The 20791-nt window shown below is 44.2% G+C and overlaps 2 protein-coding genes across 2 annotated transcripts; one reads left to right on the plus strand and one right to left on the minus strand.

The window, feature by feature from the left end:
• The first annotated feature begins 13518 nt into the window (after positions 1 to 13518).
• On the plus strand, positions 13519 to 18906 carry LOC135903830 (uncharacterized). Its single transcript, XM_065434242.2, has 8 exons — positions 13519 to 13754; positions 14372 to 14497; positions 14869 to 15028; positions 15347 to 15510; positions 16108 to 16316; positions 16670 to 17081; positions 17243 to 17344; positions 18848 to 18906. Exons 1-7 carry the CDS (start codon positions 13519 to 13521, stop codon positions 17337 to 17339), a joined length of 1404 nt encoding a protein of 467 aa, XP_065290314.2. The 3' UTR covers positions 17340 to 17344; positions 18848 to 18906.
• On the minus strand, positions 18167 to 19446 carry LOC135903842 (uncharacterized). The gene is made up of 6 exons (XM_070538166.1): positions 19280 to 19446; positions 19094 to 19126; positions 18841 to 18933; positions 18709 to 18747; positions 18534 to 18581; positions 18167 to 18475 (listed from the first exon to the last, which is right to left on the minus strand). Exons 1-6 carry the CDS (start codon positions 19375 to 19377, stop codon positions 18223 to 18225), a joined length of 564 nt encoding a protein of 187 aa, XP_070394267.1. The 5' UTR covers positions 19378 to 19446; the 3' UTR covers positions 18167 to 18222.
• Positions 19447 to 20791: the final 1345 nt, after the last annotated feature.

Below are 20791 nucleotides of genomic sequence, written 5' to 3' on the forward strand. Positions count from 1 at the left end.
ACCACCCGATAGCTCATCAAGTTTAATTTCCGAATTTCACGACACCATTACTTCTATTTGATCAAAACATAACAAAGCCAACATTTTTTTTTCGTGACGAACTTTCCAGACATTAATTGGCAAAACTTGCGAGGCCACTCACGTGCATCTTGTCAGTTCGTTCAGCTGACAATTTATATTTGACTTGTGCAATTAACCGACCAACGAACACGTATTAATAACATGTTGGATCTGGTTCTAACGTCTGTACCCGAGAGGCTTAACAGCAGTTCTTTTGCGGATGGGTTCAGTGACCACCGGTTATTACCGTTCACAGTTCACGCACCTCCATGCACACGTCACCTGAAGACTAAACAGGAACTTTATTAGAATAAAATAGACATCAGCGATATTAACATTTGTTTGGAAAGCTTCATGTCGTCATTATGGGCAACTTTTTCTGAGCGGACAGTGAACGATAATTCACGCCTGTACAAAGAAAAGTTAATGAAACTTGCACATGTGCACACACCAAAGGCTTCATTTCGCGTAAGCGCATCGAAACAATGGTTCACTAAAGCTCTTCGCACTCTAAAGAATAAAAAGAAGCGCCTCTACAGGTCAACCATACACAAGGACGCACCTATATCTTGGAGCAAACAAACAGCTTGTGATCAAGCCTACTGCATTGCTCTGCGTCAAGCTAAGCAGAAGCAGAAGAGCCTGGTGCTGGGCCTGTTGGTACATAGCTTGACAAACAAACGACGAAAACCCAGCTTTAGAAGACGCGTGCAAAAGAAGAGAGGAAAGGACAACCACACACGCTGGGACTAGACACACGCTAGGAATAGTCGCAGCGTGTGTGGTGGTCCTTTTTTCTCTTCTTGTGTACGCGTCTTCGAAGGCTGGGTTTTCGTCGTTTGTTTGTTGAGCATAAGAACTTCTCTTGCAATCTGCAACCTCTGTTTCAAGATTATCAAGAAAAAAGTTTGAAAAACGATCTCTCCCGCAATACATTCCGACATTTCTCCACAGCTTGATAGTTCTGGCTTGCAGATACCGCAAAAGCTTTCTGCATCTGTTTTTAACAGTTACTTCATGATCGTATCTACAAAAGAAGGACATTCTCGCCAACTAAACTACCATTAAACTAGACTATTTTACATGGTCTTAATATATATAACGACCGCTGGTGTTGCTGAGTTGACTAACAAACTCAACATATCAACTTCTTCCAATATGAATGGAATCAACTCAAAAATCTTAAAATATGCCGTAGTACCGTCTCGAACAGTCCCTTTCAACAGGGGAAGTTTCGTATAACTGGAAGGTAGGTAAAGTTATACCCTTTTTAACTCATGTGATTAGAGCGCTGTTAACATTTACCGCCCAATGTCACCAACAAGCGTTACCGGTAAGCTACTAGAATACAATCTTTTCAAATGTACATCACTTGCAAATTAACTTCTTTAAACACCAGCATAGTTTTAGAAAGGGCTAGCATGTGACAGACAGCTAACTGAATTTACCACAGATATTTTTCTAAACATGAACACGGGCCCACAGACAGATTCTATCCCCATTGATTTCACTAAGGCATTCGATCACGTTGTTCCCTGTCGTCCTGTAGCTAAAGTTGCATGCTTAAACATCAATCCCCTAGCAGTATCTCGGATAATAAATGTGTTTAATTCCATAATCAATTCACCGGCCTCGATAATTGCGTTTCCAGTTTAGTCGTGTAAAATCTGGCGCACCACAAGGAAGCGTAATCGGATCATTAGATTTTCTGATATATATTACCGACGTGTCATCCGAAATAAGGTCGTTTATTCGCTGAGATGCACCAGATCGCTAGATACAACACTTCGCAGACGACTGCGTGATCTATGGTGTAATCAGCTCACCTTCGGATCAGGTCGCTCTTCAACGAGATCTTGACCGTATTTCTAACTGGTGCTCTTCTTGGCAAATGACCATAAACACCTACAAAAGGTTTTCCGCTTTCGATTACTTAGTGGATAACGACCCTGTTACACGCACCAGCTCACACAAGTACCTCGGCATTCTCCTTACACCTAACCTGTCATGGTCTGCACACATCGCAAAAGTAACTACTAAAGCCTTATGTACGCTTGTACACCTTAAACGTAACGTTTGCCGTGCTTCTGTCCTCATAAGACAAATAGTTTATGAGACATTTGCGAGACCTCAATTCTAATTTGTGGCCACTATTGGGTCACCTCCTGAAGCTTATATAATCGCGACTCTAGCGTGACTAGCATTATGTCATCTTTATACCTCTCATCTTTTGAATCACGAAGAACCAGAGAATTACTTTGCCTGTTTCATAAAATAATTCATAGAACCCGCCCGTCCACCTTGCCGCTCACTCGTCATTCTCGTACATTTCGAGGTCTGCATAATCATCTCAGTTTCCAGCGCATCTTTAGCCAAACCAATGTTTTCAATTAATCTGCGTTTCAGCATGCCATTCATCATTGGAATAACCTACCAAATAACACAATTGACATTCTGGAATCTGTATCCTCAGGAGCGCACTTAAGTGTATTATTTCTCTATATCACCCAACTAAACCGATTGGGCACCTAGTACGTTATTTGTAGCGAAGTTCCAAAAGTCCTTTTTCTTTCATTAATATCGTTATGTAACTTTGTCGGAGTCTTGCTCTTTCATCTTTACCCGCTAGCATTTCTATAATTTCTTCTTTTCCTTTATTCTATTTCATAGTCTTATTGCTTACTTTGTTACGTTATTTATATTTGTTAGAGACTTGTTCTTTCATTTTTACCCGCTAACATTGTATAATTCCTTTGTATTTCTTTCTTTTGTAAATTCTATTGTGTCCTGCCCGCATGCAATACTCCTTTATGAGCGTGCGAGGTAACGAAACAAATAAATAAATAAACTTAATAAATATATAAACTTCACCGCTGGTAATGAAATGATGCACGTTTTCTTACTGATGAAGTAGAAAAAGAACAGTTATTTTTGTTGCTATTCGCTGACACACACGAGCTATTCATAACATCAACCACTAACAAAGCGGGCTCGTCGGATTTTAGATGGCGGGTAGGTGAAGGATTTTAGTTGAACACCAACGATAATGTTAACCTTGTCGTCTACCAGCATTTCTTGTTTTTTGTGGTTTCTTATATGGCAGAGAGTGAAGCTAAATGAGCACTGTTTCTAATTTGTTCATGCCTCTAAGCATAACTAAAAGAGTAATAGCACCAACTTTGTTTTAGTGAGCGCCAGAATATATATTTCCAGTATTTTACGTCCTATTGCTATTGAGCCTAAAATGTACAGGCACACGGCTGTAAGCTTTCCTAATTAGAATCACCGGATACATCTGCGATGCTTCAGGTCACCGCTTTTGTGCTGCCTACCGCAAACTTCCAGGTTAAATCTCTTGCCGCTGTGCTGGCTTCCTAACTGGCGAAAGGGACAAAACGAGAGAAACAAAAGAATACCATCCCTGTGTTGTGGCGAAGGAGCACAAGTTGTTGAACAGCCACTCGCACTATATATATATATATATATATATATATATATATATATATATATATATATATATATATATATATATATATGCGGGTGCCGCCGTGGGTTTGGTAAAATAGGCTGACGATGATGGTCACCTCCGCCGACTCATGGATCCACCTTGGTGAACCTAGTGCGTTGAAGGGGTAGATTCACACTGCATATATCAGCGGACAGAATGCAAAAGCTTTTGAGATCTGCACAAATGACAAACAAACACACATGGGTTGAAAGTTTCTTCGTCCCGTATTCGTGCCTCGTTTAAGTTACGCCGCTCCTTTCACAGTGAATCAGCACCAACTGCTCACGCTTTCACTTGTCTGTAATAGGCCCAATAAACACCTAGATTCCATACGTTACGCGTGTAGTGTGTTGTCCTGAGCGCCCACACGAATGCACATAAACGTAAAAGTACATAGCAGCAACCAGAGAAACTATGGGCAGCTTTACAATAGCGCAGGGTCTCCCCAGCCGCTGCGCCACTGCGTATACTCTAATGGCAAACCACTTCCGTGGGTTTGTTTTCACGCTCGTGTTTAACCAGCAACTTCAAATATAACCATGACGGCAGGCAGCGCGATACTTCCAGGGAGGCTAAACAAAGAACCAAGCACCACAAGCGCTAGTGGTTCTTTGTTTAGTCTCCCTGCAAGTCTTCGCGCTACCTACCAATATGAATTTGCACCAAGTAGCCCGAGTCAATTACTTGTCAATTAGCATGGGTGTTCCTAGGTTCTGCTTGAATAGACATTTGCTGTTGGTCAAGGAACAGGCTATCGCTTAGCAGATCTCGTGATGTCTGATTAACTGGTAAAATTCGCAAAAAACAAATGATGATGTAAGCTATTGCCTTCTATAATCTCACGTAAATCTACGTGCTCACAGGGCTAATGTGAAAAGATTAACTGACAATCTGAATTGACTTGGCTGACGGCGACCGCTGCCCTGCGTCGATCTCGCTTCCGACGGAAAAGTGCCTTATTTGACCATTATGAGTCTTCAGTAACGACGTAGCCAGGTAAGGGGGATCATCCCTGGAACACCTCCGCTCCCTCCCACACCCCGAAATGTTTGCGCACCAGTATGCCACCTGCCCAGCACGTCCCCTTGACGATTAACAATTGCTTTATTGATGCAACTGCATCAAATGACCCATTGAGCAAAAAAGCCAGCGTCTCTAGCGGCCTACATTTCCAATAGTCGTGACGCCACCTCACCAGCGCGCCTCGACGTCGTAGATATGGCAATGCGGCATCATGGCGTGAAACGGGTTGTCATCGGTGCGGCAGTCACGTGACGCGCGTGTGCGGGTGCCGCCGTCTCGCTCTCGGAAGTCGGCGCGCGGTCCGTATCTCTGTCTCTCACACCCCCACTGGGCTTCGGTGCTGCGCGCGCATGCTGGCCTCTAAGCGGCCGCTGCTGCTTCCTCGGTCTGCAATCGCGCAGTACGTCGGCAGCATGCGGTGTTGGCAGCGCAGGCTGCTGCTGCTTGCTGGCACGGGCACCACGTACCGCTGTCACCCATTACTCGCAGTCCAAAACTTGGGGGACCGCTCAGCCGCGTTCAAGTGGACATAATACTTTCGAATTCAAAACGCATAAGAAGAGCTTAGGTATCCTCGGAATTTTTCGATGAATAAGCGCAAAAGGTAGCATCGATTACACAAGTACATTGCAATGTACAAATTGATTTCTGGCATCTGATGCAGTATTAAACAAGAAAATATTTGCGTAGAAGTTCAGTAGTAGCTAACCTTCCTGTGTTTTGAAGTTGCATTGCTTTTCCTTTACGTCAGATGGATAAAGAGCAGTTAAAGGCTATATGAACTTTTTTGTGAACTTAACTTATCCCAAGTGCTTACAGAAGCAACCCGTGTCCCCGGTAACTGCCAAAATATTCTAGACCTAGTCTTAACAAATAATCCCAAGGGCGTGTCATAAATCGCGCATCTTCCCGAAATCAGCGAGCATAAAGGTATTCATGTTGACTTTTTAATTAAACCCTTTTGACCCCGACTGTTAAAAAAACCATTCATTTGTATAATAACGGCAATTATGAAGTAATTATTCCTGAACTGACGCAATTTTATCCCACTTTTGCAAGTTGCCTTCCTTGTGATAATGTCGGCGAAAATTGGCTGACTTTCAAAGAAAAACTAAACAGTCTGCTTGGAAAATACATTCCCCAAATTAACATTCATTCGAATTCAGTACAATTAATCCTGGTTCAATAAAGCACTGAAACAAATTAGAAAAAGAAACGTCTCTTGCGCGCAGCTATGTCCCGTAGCACCCCTGATGCGTGGAATAAGTACAAAGCCACTGAAACTGCCTATCTGGAAGCCATACAACACGTCAAACAATGGGCCCAACAAGCTTAAAAACAACCCGCGAAAATTCGGGCAAGTCTTAAACCCACAGGACACGAGCACTATTACCTTACTGAAGAAGTCAGGTGATGTCTTAACCGACGCTGAATGTGCTTACGTGTTTAACACCACCTTTGCATCAGTTTGTACTCAAGAAAGTTAACAGTCATTTTATATTTTCCATGCGAAATTTGAATGTACCATGCCACAAATAACATCTTTTTTTCATCTGGAATTTCATCCGTCATACACATCAAGCTTTCATGGTCAGTGGTGTGGACAATATTACCTCGAAAGTTTTAAAAAACATTAAACATATTTGTTGGCTTCTCATGATATAACCATATTTATGTAGCATATCTCTGCCTACTATCTTCACAGTCAGTGAAGTCACAGTCACAGTCAGTCTGCCTACTATCTTCACAGGCATTTAACATTTTAACAGATTGGAAACAAGGAAAGGTAGTTACAGTCCACATATTCGGCAACAAACACTCCCATTAATTTACGTCCAATCTCATTACCCAGTGTACCCTGAAAAATCCTTGAACATATCATCTACATATCATCTCCAGACAAACACGTTCCCTAATCCATTCCGTCTCCAACGCATCTTCCCAGATAAGCATCAGGACGACACGTGCAAATTGTGCCAGGAAGGACCAGCAACACTCAAACACATGCTGTGGGAGTGCAATGTAGTTATAGGAGGGATGGCAGTTACTCCGGAGACCCTGTCGTCGAGGTGGGCCGCCGCTCTGCGCAGCTCAGACCTCGGAATCCAGACGTGGGCAGTCCAGCAAGCCCGTGAGGCGGCGTTGAGGCAGGGCCTTGACGTTCCTCCATGGGAGACCTGAGCCCGGGTCGCGTTAAACCTTGCCGGACGTACAAGAAAGTTGTATCCATCCATCCATCCATCCATCCATCCATCCATCCATCCATATCATCTACACACATATTAAGGACTTCCTTGATGCTAACCACTTCTTTATTCTGCGCAGCGTGGCTTCAGGAAAGATTTCTCCTGCGAAACGCAGCTCGCCATGTTTATTCACGACCTGCATGTAAACCTTGACGCTAACTTCCAGACTGACGCCATCTTTCTAGGTATCAACAACACTTTTGACAATGCTCCTGATGAGCGTCTGCTACTAAAACTTGCTGCGTTACATCTTAATATCGATCTCTCGGCATGGATTAAATAATTCTTAAGCAACCGTTCACAATCAGTCTTTGTAAACGAACATCTAACTCAATCCCTCTAACCTCAGGCGTCCCTCAAGGGTCCGTCCTTAGTCCACTTGTATTTCTAATTTACATTAATAGCCTATCAATGCATGTATTTTCTAAAATCTGTATGTTTGCAGACGATTGTGTAATTTATTGTAAATAAACCACGTTTCCGATAACACGTCTCATCGAAACATCTGTACAAGAATGGTGTAAGCTTTGGTTAACGAAACTAAACCCTAACAAATGTAAGACTGTCTCCTTCCACCGTAGTACAAATCCACCTGTTTTCTCGTACCAAATCACTGACATCAACGTTGAAATAGTTCCTGCCTACAAATATGTAGGACTAATCCTCTGCAGTGACTTAACCTGGCCAACGTGCATTGCGAACATTATTTCTTCTGCTAACAAAACACCCAGGTTTTTAAAACGCCATTTGCGCCACGCCACAAAAAATGTAAAATTACTAGCCTATCAATCTCTCGCCACGATGAAATTCGAATACGCATCCCACATTAGGAATCCGCATCAAGTATCAATCAACTCGAATCGCTTAAAAATCGAGCTACAAGATTTATTCAGCATATCAGCATATCGGCACTGAAAACGGAATCCGGCTTATCTGGGCGCATTCCTAGTCTTTGTCTTTTTCACAAGTTCCTTTACAGCTCACGTGGCAAGCCACCATACATTCTCCCCCCCCGACACGCATCTCCAGTCGCACCGGTCACCCGCAACAAGTCGCGCGCCCGCGTGCGCACCCGCGTACGCGCACCGTCATTTTTGCGTCTTTTTTTCGTGCAGCAAGGGTGCGATCGGAGATGGTTGTTCGGCGCGTTCGTTCAGTTACCGGCGCGCGCGATTGGCCTACTCCGCGCCGACGTCGCCTGCCGCGGGGCGCCGCCCCGTTTTTGGTGACGTCAAAATGACGACACGCTCCTGTCAATCATCCGCCCACCGAGCATTTCGTCCGAACGCGACGGGAGTTGAGAAGTTTGGAGCGATCATACGGCTTCGCATTGCGCGTCTGGTGGGTTGGATTGGATCCAACAGGCGGCCTTTTCGGCTGCGGAATGGCACGAATGGCACGTTTGAATCCGATCCATAGTTTAATTCTAGAAAATGGCGCTTCCGTTGGAAACTTCAGTTGTTTCGCTGGCGTTTCTAGAGGAAGGAGGAGAGTGGGTGGGGGTGCGAAACGCGTTTGAAGAAATGGCAGAAAGTGAATTCCGGCGTCGTTTTTGTTTCTCGAAACAAATAATTCGTTGGTTGTACAGAGAAATCGACAACATCATCGATGCCAGCGGGCCACTGGGATGTTGTGGCTGCCTCTTGAAAAGTGCGCCACTCTTCCCGTCGTTCTTTTTTTCTTTTTCCTTCTCGCTGTGCGCGACACCACCTAGGGACGACGCAAAGAACCTAATAGTTATAAATTGCAGTAGTCACACGTACTGCTATTTGAAAACGTGTTTGGGCTTGAGATGAAAAAATACGTTTTTTTAGACAAAGATTTCATTCAATTAGAAGCCGAGAAACATTTGGCTTTGTAGTATACTGTTTGCAAGCAGACGACAAACGACGGAGGTAAACTTCCGGGGAGGTGACCGCTTCCTGATTGGCTGCTCTCTCCGCCCCGCTGTCACAAATTTTACATACTGCACCTTTGTGACGTTGCAGCAACTGAACAGAACGCGTATCGAACAAAATATCTCCGATCGCGCCCCAAGAGACCGGAACGGCCTTTCTAACGAAGTCAGACTCATAACCTAACCTTCCACAATTTTGAAAACTGGAACAAATTTTCTTGCAGTGTAATAATGATATGGCTTTCAATTTTTTATGCATGAACCCACCCCTACATAATGCCCCTTCAGTGGGGTTTTTAAAGAAGTAAAATCAAATGAAAGATAATGGGAAACATTTCGTGCTTTTGCAGCAACAGACGGGTGCTTTTTCTTGTTAACGACCGACCCTGAGCCAATGATGGCGTTTTATAAGGGATATGGTGCGCAGTCGGGCGTGAAACTGTGGCCGTTAAATGCTTGCTTACTTTCGCGGCTTCTACGATGTTTATCAGCGTTCTGACGGTTTATTTTGGACCGCTCGACTTGCTTATGCTTACTGGATGCTCAGTAATTCTACCTCGGGCTTAAAGGACCCGAAAAACCCAGAAGGATGCTCTCTGTAACCTTTTTTAGTAACTTTAGCAGCCCTCTGAGAAGTAGTTGCGGTGCCGTTATCCCAATTTTTTTCGCTACACCTCGAGCGAGGCCTCTGATCCAGTCTGACGGCGAGAGCAAGGTTCAGAAACATCACCATGCTGTGCGCTTAGCGTGCAAACCGAATGGGTATATGTGGGTTGAAGGTTACGCTATGCGGTAAATTGCTGGAAGCCGTGCCCGCGTCTCCTAATATGACCGGAATTCCCGTTGCCGCATGTTTAGCTCGACGGGGGTCATCGTGCGACAAGATGCAGTACCACAAAGGTTTCGCAAACTTCTGCAGCTTTAGTTATGAGTCCTTTTAATATTGTACAGGAAAAAAAATATAGACACCAATTTCAGAAGCAGGAAAAAGAAAGCAACCCACTGCCGTGATTCAGCGGCACGAACACTCGTAGCAAAAACTGTAACGCTGTTTTTTTTAATGAGAAGCCGTTTGTTGGGTTCATAAATGCGTGCCTGACATTTCTGGAAAAGAAAAAAAGGAAAAAAAAATGCACATAAGGCACGGCGAGTTCGTACTGCGAACCGCTCGATTTCGAAATGAGTTTTGTGAGCTTGCATATATTGAGTCAGCCAGCGGAGCATTTTGACGAACGTGGTTATACGATGCAGGCTGTGCTGTGGCGTATAATGACTGGAAGCTGCACTAGCTCTCATACATAGTATTACAGCCTGTACCATTTTCAGCTTAAGTTGGTAGGAGTCGCACAAATTTCATGCGTCCCAAGTGTCGCAAGCTGTTATGGCCCGCTATTTGCCTCTTCGAGAAGGGTGATGTAGCTAAATAAATAGGCAGTGAGGAAGACCCACGTGCTGTTACTGCCGACGGGAGCTGCGCTCAGGCTTCTAATAGACGTCATATCCCCTTGAGTCATGAATTGCGTTTGCCTGTCAATAAATGTGTGGGGAACATACTTCTTTCTTTTTCGTTATTATGGTTCCCATCAGAAACAGCGCGTTGTGTTTCCTCACAAACCCCATAAAAGTAACACGCCGAGAAAGAGAAGGTCGCTTGGAGGTAAACCTGTTCATTGACGGGTCACCTAACTTGTTTCAGGTAAATCAGCCTGGTCGAGTCCTTTCGTATTAAGGTTTCTTTTTTAAGCAACAAACTTTTAAGACGTGGCTTCACCTTCGGGTCTACAAATTTAGGAACTTTTGCGTATTACAGGAACATTTTAACCTTACATATAGGCAGTACTGGGCAGTGTCGAAGACACAAGTATCTTTGATTCTGTCTTTGGATATCTTGTATATGTATCATGATACGTCTGTCAAGACGTGTATCAGTATTTATATTTCCGATACATGCAATTGTGTATCGCGTAACTTAAGAAACAAGATACTGGCTATCACAACATCACCATGCGAAACTATAAACGTTGGCCGAACTCCGCTTCTCAAGCTGATACTGCTCTTACTAAACCACGTGAAAAAAAAACTAAAGACAGCGACATTCTTTTATCTTTCGGCCAGAGCCCTCTAGTGAGCGCAGGTGATGAGGTCTGCGCGTCCCTATTGGTGGAAAAGGCAAAAGGGTAGAAAGTTGGGCGAGTTGGTGCGGTACCATATTCTTCGTTTGTAGCGCGAAGGGACACCTGTATTCTTCTAGTTTGTGTGTGTGTGTGTGTCACTTGGCACTACAAACCAAGAATACGCTACCTATTGGTGGAGCAGAATCGTGTGGTGGCGGTGGCACCGTCTCTACAAAAACAAGCGGGTGAATCTCTGCGCACAGCGGACCTTTTGTTTCCTTGATTTCTTTTTAATTTCGCAGGTGTCACGACACTTGCCTGTAGCCACCATACTGTGCTGCGTATGCATAATGCGTGCGGTGTCTTTCGCGCAAATTCTGAAGCCGCTATAGCATCGTTATCGCAGTCTCTCTTGCGTGGTGCTTCGTTACGAAGTCTGAAGACTGCGATAATTGGGTTGCCTTGTGTTATACTCCGTTGTATGCGTCTGTACATCATGTGCAACGCTGTGGAAGCTACGCAAGAAGAATAGGGTTATCAAAATTTATCACTCAGCGCATTCCGTCTATGCTTCGCTGCGCGCCAGGAGGCGTTTGCTCGCGCGAACATGTACGTGAGGCTGCCACGAAGAGCTGCAAATGATAAAAAAAGCAAATTGATTTAAAACAACGTGTTAGCAGTCGTATGAGTGCGTTGTTTCTTTTTTCTAAGGGTAATTTTTTTTACATTATGACCTGAGCGTATATAACGAGCGTGTTCACAAAAATCGCTCAAAAACCACAGAACTACTTCTTAGTGCAAACGTTGACACTGCAAGAAAGTATCTCTAGCCTCCACAGCGCTGCACCTGCTTTTTTTCTTCTTTATTTCTTTATTTAGGCAAAACAAATTCAAGGTTTGCCAGCACGGTAAGGTAAAAGGAAAACGTAAACTTGCTGACTAAGGCCTTTACCTCGCTGTAGCAGCAAAGTAGCAATTTAAAAGTGTCGATAATAATAAAACAAAATACAACTAAGAAAACAGAAAACATCAAAACTATTACAACACAATTTCAGAGCACACTAGAAAGTATCAAGTGTTCGCAAAATAGCAAGTAAAGAAATTTATACAGTACAGCCAGAAATAAAGAACAACATTCTGTTACAACCATAAGTTATGAATTAAGAATGTGACCTTCATATTATCCCTATGAAAATCGAATAATTTGAAATTGTATTGATGTATGAAACGGAATATGGTGGCTTCCACACATTGTGTTGGAATGAAGATATTATACCTTGAGCCCGAAAGACAACAATTTTGAGATACTAATACACATTTCACTCCAAACTCCGAACAAACAAGGTTGGTCGGAGTTAAGAAATTTCCAAGCAAACATTTTTGTGCATGTGCGTTTGCTGCTACATTATATAGATCTATAATAAAACATTTGCCAATGTGTCCAAGTATCTTAAAATACAAATGGAACGTACCGTATGGGATACAGTAATCGCGGTAGTATCTTGAATCTGTATCTCAAATACTTTTGCTTTGAGTATCTTCCCTCATGATACACTTGCAAAATATCTCTGCCCAGCCCTGCATGTAGGTCTCATCTTGCCACACACTGCAAATTTTGCATACATTAGTCCGTTTTTTGAGAGGACAAATGTTTTTCATACGAACAAAATAAGTTGGCTGCTTCAATCGATGCAAGCGCCTTTTTTATTTAAAACCTTGTGCATCAGTCTACGTTCGATCATATATGGCCAAACAGTAAGATGAATTCTCTGAAAACAGTCTGAACTGAAATATGTTTGTGTTTTTGCCTCCCCTTTATCCATAATAGTAGCAATCACGGCATTATCGACCAGTTTTTGTCTGGCTATATAACGTAAGCAAAAATATGGGCCGATCCCGAAAATAGTGCAGTCTAAAAATGTGGGCTGTTTCCGTACGCGCGTGCAACAGGGTATGTGCCGCTCTTCAATGAACCTCTCTGATGCCAACTTGTGTCACGGGGTACGTCCCACTGGTCACGTGCACAGGGTATGCGCGGACTTCGCGGCTTCAGCATGTCCGGAGGGAACCGCGAAACAGAATCCTGGCTGCAGTACATCTCCCATACATGACAAGTTTCCGCTATATACGCGTACTTGGACAGTCATGGAAGATGTTATGTTCATGCATCAGCATTATTAGGGCAATCCGCGCACTTTGTGGTGGCTATATTTCTACGCATATTTGTATTTTATTGTTTTCCCCCTTATCTGGGTCACTGAGTAGTCTTTCGTTGAATGGTTAGCTCATCGCAAAGCTGTCCTGAGGGAAGAGGCTTCGAAACCAACCAACGGACCAACTTGGTCTGCACAGTACGCGGTGATGTCTGCACATGTGCCGCTCTTAAGGCCCGTTCACACTACTGCAAAAATTCGGCGAGCGAAGCGAATTCGTTTGCCGGAAAAAAGAGCGAGTGTTCTCATCTGTTGACGCGCGCATCGGCGGATCCGCCGCCGCTTCTCGCTTTTCCGCGACGACAGCGAGATCTCGCGGCAGTTTCTGTTTCGGTTTCGCGACTTCGCGAACGAGACGAGAGTTGACGTGAGTGCCTCTCGTTCGCGGGCTTTTGTTGTGTCTGCTTGTATTGCGCCGTTGCTGGGCTTCCAGCTGCAAGATACTGAGCACAGCACGATGGCGAGCTTTTCTGAAGACGAGGAAATGTCGGAAGAAGAAGAAGTTGTCACGATTCTCCTCTGCAACTCAATGACGGCTATGCTTCAAGAGCTGCGACGGGCCGAGCAACCAAGATCGCGGCGGCGGCGACGACGGTGGTGGGTCCGCCCGTCCTTGCAGGAGCGGGATAGGTTGGGACAGGCGAACAATCTCTTGCCACTGCTTCGCGATCGAGACGTCGAGTACTACAGAGAGTAAGTATACGTGTCTGTACATGGTGTTTTATCAAAGTTTGACTGTGACTGCTGCAGCGCTAAACGCACTGCAAAATGCCTCGCTCGGTTTAAACTGCTACTTATTAGTGTTATTTGACTCAGAGATGGCATACAATAGTCTTGCTTTTTAAATATCACGTTTGGGGGATGTACTTGCCTGAATCGATCAGAATCGCTTAGAAATCCGTGTCAGCTGCAGCATCGGAGACCTTAAACAAGCAGCTGTCGCGTATACTGGTGGTGCCTTCCGAGTTTTGTCTATTCTGGAACGATTTATCTTTGAAGCTGCAATATGTATAGGCACCAAATAGCACTACCGGCATCAGCTTTGCGTAAGCTGACTGTTATAGGTCGCCGATGCTGCAGATGGGTCGATATCTAAGTAATTGATGGAATCAGGCAAGTACATCACCCATACGTGGTATTGAAAAAGCAAGACTGTTGTATGCCATCTCTGCGCAAATTAAGCGCCATTAATCGAGCGGTTTAAGCGAGAGGAGCATTTGACGGTACACGTTTGGCGTTGCAACACTCATGATAGAGCACACAGGGGCGTTGTATGTGCTTTCTTCTCACTGCCGGTTCTCTTTCTGCAGCTTCCTGCGCATGTCACCCAGCAGCTTTGACACACTGATGGAGCTCCTTGGCCCCCGCATCGCAAAAAAAGACACGCGGTTTCGCAAGGCTATACCTCCAGACCACCGCCTGGCGCAAGTTATTAGGTGATGGGAACATATTTTTGCTGTTTTGCACGCCCTGTTGTATACATGCTGTAATATTGCTTTGCTTTTTGTTTTGCTCGGAAAACGGACTACTAGTCATATCAGGGATACTGTGAAGCTTGTAACGGATACAGCATAACTTGAAAGAATGCGAAGAATTTAGAACACATTTCCTTTCATTATTTCGGTGCCTGATGACTTGGTTCTTGAACTTCATGTGCATTACGGTTGGTGTTATCATTTTATCCAGTAAAAACAGCTGCTGGAACTGGAGGCGATTGGATCCATCGCTTTGGAACCACAGTACACATGAAGGCTTACTTAGCGAGCGTAGCTGAATTTGTTTGTCCCTTCTCTTTCCCTCTTTTCAGATTCCTGGCTGTTGGCGATACCCTGCGGTCATCTGCCTTTAATTTCTTTGCTGGCAGGTCCACAACGTGCAACCTTGTTTCAGAGGTGTGCCTGGCCATTTGGGAAGTGCTTGGTCCTATATATGTTATAACGCCATCATCTCCAGATGAATGGTTGAGGGTAAGTTCTTTGATCTCATTTCCTTGCACATACTGCATAGAGCGTAAACCGGTGACAGTATCGATAAAATGTAATTTAGGCACTGAAACATTGTGACCACTGTCCTTGAAACTAAAGCGACCAGTACAAAAAAGTCTGCATAAAAGTATAATCATCAGAATAAATAATTTCAGTGTTATTGTCAAGGGTACAAATCACTACTACGACTTCTAGGACTGCTATTCTACATGGAGCGTGTTACACATGCCCCGCCCGAGGTTATCTTCGAGGCTTTTGCTTAACATATCGATTGCGTTTTTTTTTCTGCCCCAAACTTAGGTCTCCGAAGAGTTTGAGCGCATCTGGAACATGCCACACTGCCTAGGCGCAATAGATGGAAAACATGTCAATATTGAGTGCCCGAACAACTCAGGCAGTGTGGACAGAAACTATAAGAATGCTTTCAGCAAGTCGATGCTTGCAATCAGTGATGCACACTACAGGTATGCAAGTACAGTTGCTTTACTTACAAGTGCTTGGAGCTGTTGTATATGCTGTGCCTGGCTGGCTGATTTTCTTTTCTTCGTAATTGCCAGCTTTTTTGTGTGTGGTGGTGGGTTTCAATCCCAGAGAGTACGATGTCATGTGCATGTCAGATGCATAAGAATCATATACGGCCTCTAAGTAGTCATCGGTAGTGTTAATTTCAGAAAACAGCCAGTAAGGGATGCTTTCTTAAGAACTTATAATGAAAACATAGAGATATAACTGATGCAACTATATTTTACAAAAACACCTTTCAAGTAAAGTTTAAAACTGCTTTTTACTAACCACTGTAAGTCACTTAGGACTAGACCTTGTCAGATTCTGACTAGAGCCTTTCTAGCTTTGTCATCTATAAAACTCCTTAAAGAATAAGGAAGGTTGTAGTTGTATCATTTAGTTGGTGTTTGAGCTGCATGTTGATGTATGCAACAGTCCAACTGTCATGATTAGTTTTCACGTGAGTGACGTGGCAGCCATAGCAAGTTAAATGTGCCTATGTTTCCTTGAACCAGATCATATGAATATAACAAAATTTGTTTCCACTCCACTCTTAGGTTCTTGTTTGCAGAAGTAGGCCACAATGGCAGCGAATCAGATGGGGGTAATTTTGGCCGGAGCCCATTCTTCAAGAGAGTTGACCAAAGCCTGCAAGGGATTCCTGAAGACTCTCCTTTGGCCGACATTGGCAGCATGCCCTACTTCTTTGTAGGAGACGAAGCGTTTCCCCTGAAAACCTACCTCATGAGGCCGTATGCAAGGAAGAGTAAGTAATACCATTACCTTCGTCATTTCTTGGCCGTTACAGTACTAGCCATTAGCTAGATCTTGAGGAGTGATTTTACACACATTTAGGGGTCTCGTAATACGATATATGTGTCGTCAGCCAGTGCTGCAAATTTATGCAAATGAGGGATTGTATACAAGCACGGAAAGATTCTTTTCCTCCATTGACCTAAACCACTCTAAAACTTACCATCCCAGTTATTTCTGCTAGGTAGTGATTATCTGTAGCACATTTGTTGCGGTAAACATGTAGTGTGCTAGATCTTGGGGATAATTTATACCTGCAAATTTACACAACTTTATAAGGAAACTGAAGCGGCACTCCTTCTGCAGGTCTACCCCCTTTGTTTGGAAGCTGTGTTGACGGGCAAGCTCAGCAACCAGATGTTCAGGGAGCACCAAGTCAGTTTTCGCAGCTACAAGAAAAAAGAATTTTCAACTATAGACTGAGCAGGGCTCGACGAGTTGTGGAAAATGCCTTTGGGATTCTGGCTCAAAGGTGGCGCATCCTGCGCCGGCCATTTAAAGCCAAAGATGAAAATGTCAGGCGGATCATATCAGCGTGTGTATGCTTGCACAATTTTCTGATGACAGAAACAGCTTCCTCTCGTGCAGTTTACTGCCCACCAGGAACTACTGATTATGAAGATTGGCAGAGACGTCAAACCGATGGAGCATGGAGGCAAGAAGCGGATGAGAATGGCGGACTGACTCCTGTGCCTGCCACAGGTTATCACCCAACGAGGTAATCATGTTGTAGAAATATCTGCAAACAAAACTGGGAATGCTGTTTACTTACTATTCCCCCAAATAGCTTGCTTTTATGATTGGTAGTTAAAGTGATGTTAATTGCCACATGTTGGAGTGAGCACTTACGCTTCAATGTTCCATTTGTTTTGTGTTTAGGCTTGCCTACACTACACGAGACAGGCTTTGCAAATACTTCATCGGAAGCGGCAAGGTCCCCTGGCAAGAGGAGATGATCAGGAGCAGCAGAGTGTAGTAATGGTAACATTCTTTTTACGTACAGCCACTTTAAACACATTTTAAATTGCATTGCCTGCTTGCAGTGATGACAGCATCCTCGTACACTTTGGTGTCTTCTAAAAATTATTCTTGAGACATATGTACGCTGCAGGTACGGATGCAGACAATAGCAAATGGAGCACAGTTTTGCCTTCTAATATTTTTCACGTGTTCAGTAATTGAAAGTGGCATCTGCGGTATGTGCAGGCTGCTGGTGGACACTAGTACGCTTCCTCATGGACAAACAGTGTTTCTTCATGTCAAAAGGAAAGGCCTGATTGCAATTAGAACAGAATAGCATGCTCTGGTTTACTTGTGCCTGCACTTATATATTTGGCAGCACTTGTGACAGACAAAAAGGCACATGCAATCACAGATCATGAAAAGGTGGCAGCAGTTAACCCCATAACAGCTGGCTTTGTAAAAATGTGAATAGTTTTCATTGGTAGTTGCAGGTGAATACCACACCCTTGCAGTACTGCACAAACCGTATTTCCTGGCATATTGCATAAATCAGTAAATCTGGAAATGGGCCAAGCAAGAAATGCCAAAGGAAGAAATGCCATCCAAAATGTTTGTTTATTTAAGATACCTTACAGGCCCCTGAGCATTGTGTAAAGGGGATGTTATGAACAGTGCGTTTGTAAAAACAATACAAAAAGGGAGAAGTTCAGCTCATAATAACATTTGAACACATGATCACAGATAAAAAGCATGAAGCAATGGATGGTACTGTCTAAATCAAGTAAGCGAGAAAAGAAACAAGATGCATAACAGGTAAACAGAAATAAAAAGTATAGTGTTACAGTGGTGCAGCAAAGTAGAAGAAATATGTGTGGATGAAGTAGGCATATAAAACATTAGTGAGAATTTTGTTCATTCATGGCTCCTTGGAGTCGGTGATACATCATTGTTTGAATTTCAAATATCGCATCTGACTGGTCTCTCGGACCAAGCATTCGCAGCTGTGCGGCAAGTGCCATGCACGTATGGTATACAGCATCTTGTGGCTCCCGCTGCAGTTGTTGCTTCTGCTGCCTCTCAGTCCGCACCGCCTGGAGGTGCTCCATACAGGCAGCAGTTACAGCAGCATGCTGAGGGGCTTTCAAAGGGCTGCAAGTTGAAATAGTTTTTGTAGTAGTCGTGTATTACGTAATCATTCTTGATTTACCTCTGTTGTTTCCTTGGTGACCGCCGTGCTTTTTTCCGCCTTGGAGTCCTTCGAAAAAATTGAACCTTTCTCAGCAGCGAAATGCATTCACTCCAGAGGCACTAAAGCAAGCGGTTAGATGCAAGCATGTGCTACATGAGAAATGAAAAAGCTCGAGTCGCAGTGTTCCACCTACCTATCTGTGTCAGACTCTAAGTCATCTTCTGTTGGTTGGCTGTAAAAATGAGTGTGTAAATGCCATGTTTGTACAGGTTGCAAGGCATTTCAGTGATTGCAGTCTTGTATGCCTATATTATAAGTTCTTTACCTTTCAGTTGCTGCAGCTGCTGGTGTTGCTGAACGACTTGACGGAACTGAGGAGCCAGAAGTTCCCGGCACCTCATCTTGGTCCTGGAGATTTCTGTTTGCAGTGCACAACAGTTATACAATGAATAAACCTATGGTTATTTGACGGCCTAATTTTGGGCAATAACACTGTGATAAATTCATTTTAGATATAGTCATGACTGGCAGGAGTCGCAACCTGTACATGATAGAAAGAACATTGTTCAGGAACTTACTCTTCAGGAAGGAAGTCAAGGCTTGAATAGAGCCTGCAAAAATATATTTACACATAAGGAGAGCACTCTAAAAGGTTACTAACTTGACAGTTTAGGTTTTGTTCCCACCTGGGTTTGTGCATGGATAACATATAACAAGCAAGGCTACAAATGCTCGTGTGGATTTTAGAAAATTGCTCCACTCACATTGGCTCTTCTGAAATTGGCTCCATTATTGCTTGCATTGCCAGAAAGTGTTTCCACTTGACAGTGGTGACGTCTGCGGCACCGGCTCCGCTCTTCATGCTTGTTCGAATTTGGTTTCGAATCTTCGCGAAAGTATCCTTCAGGTTCTTAAACTTTTTTTGACACAGCGAACCTGCGGAGAATAAAAGGCACTTTCGTCAAGTAGAATGAAGCGAATTGATGGACTGTTTGTTCGCTTTCATTCGCGCTCTTTCGAGTCATTCAGCATAGCACCTCCGGTAATTTTTAACGGCTATTTACTGTGCTCTGTTGCAATACTCGACCGCCGTTATTTCTTTGGCTGACCACAACACAACCGCCGTTGCCCGCGGCAATAATTGCCGGGCATCGGCTGTCGCCGCAGATCATGAATCGTTAAAAACACTTCACGCTCACCGTTGTAGCACAGGAAGGTTTCTATTGTAACACTGCGCTACTCTCGCGGTGCCATCAGTGTCGCGCGTGCATGCCTGCGCATGCATTCGAACGGCGCACGAGCGGAGCATGCACGGCATAGGAGCAAGCAGCGGCGCGGGAAAAATGTTTGCTGATGTTTGACGGAAAACATGCATAAAAACAAGGTACTGGCAATGAGAGTCTCGTCGCTCCGGCATCGGCGCAAGCGTGAATAGCCGTTGTACTTACCACTCACTCCCATTTCCTTCCCGATCTTGTCCCATAGCTGCTCTTTGTAGGCAATGTCCTTGAAGTTCAGGTGTCTTTTGTCGTATAGTATGGGGTGCTGCTTAATTGCGTCGATGAGCATTTCTACGGAGAAGATCGGTCGCTCAGACATGCTGGCCGCCATGTTGACATTGAACGGGTTATGACGTCAAAAACGAAACTTGCGGCTGCGGCGAAAGCGGAAAAAATGGGTCCTCGACCGATTGCCTTCGCCGCGCCGCTTTCCGCCCTCCTCGGCGTCAAAAGTGGTCGAATCCGCTTCGCTCGCCGGATATTTCGTGTAGTGTGAACAGGCCTTTAAGAAGAAGAAGAAGAAGAAGAAGCTTTATTGAAGAATAGTCCTGCAGTTCTTGCTGTGGTGGCCTCAGGTGCCGCTCTTAAACGAAATTTTTTTGACGCCGACATGAGTCGCTGTAAACGCGGGTTTGGTAGATACGCCTGCTCGAAGAAACTCTGACGACAACTTGTAGTACTGGTCGTGTGTCACTCGGTCAGCGCTAGTTTGCAATAAACATATTTTACGCCAACTTGGGTTTCTGGGTATGTACCAGGAGCTGTGTGCCGCTGTTCAATCAATGTCTTTGGCGCCATCTTGGGTAACTAGGCATGCACTGGTTATATGCCTCTTTTCAATGGCGTCTTTCACACCAACGCTTTAGCAATCTGCCTCATGAATGCAAGCGTATGTGGGACTCTTCAATGAACCTCTCATCAAGTTGGCTCACAGGGTACGTGCCTGTGGGTGTGCGGTAAAAGAGGCAACAATTCAGAGGCGATGGCGATAGTGTT

This window comes from Dermacentor albipictus, chromosome 4, assembly GCF_038994185.2.
Source record: "Dermacentor albipictus isolate Rhodes 1998 colony chromosome 4, USDA_Dalb.pri_finalv2, whole genome shotgun sequence".
NCBI lineage: Eukaryota > Metazoa > Arthropoda > Arachnida > Ixodida > Ixodidae > Dermacentor > Dermacentor albipictus.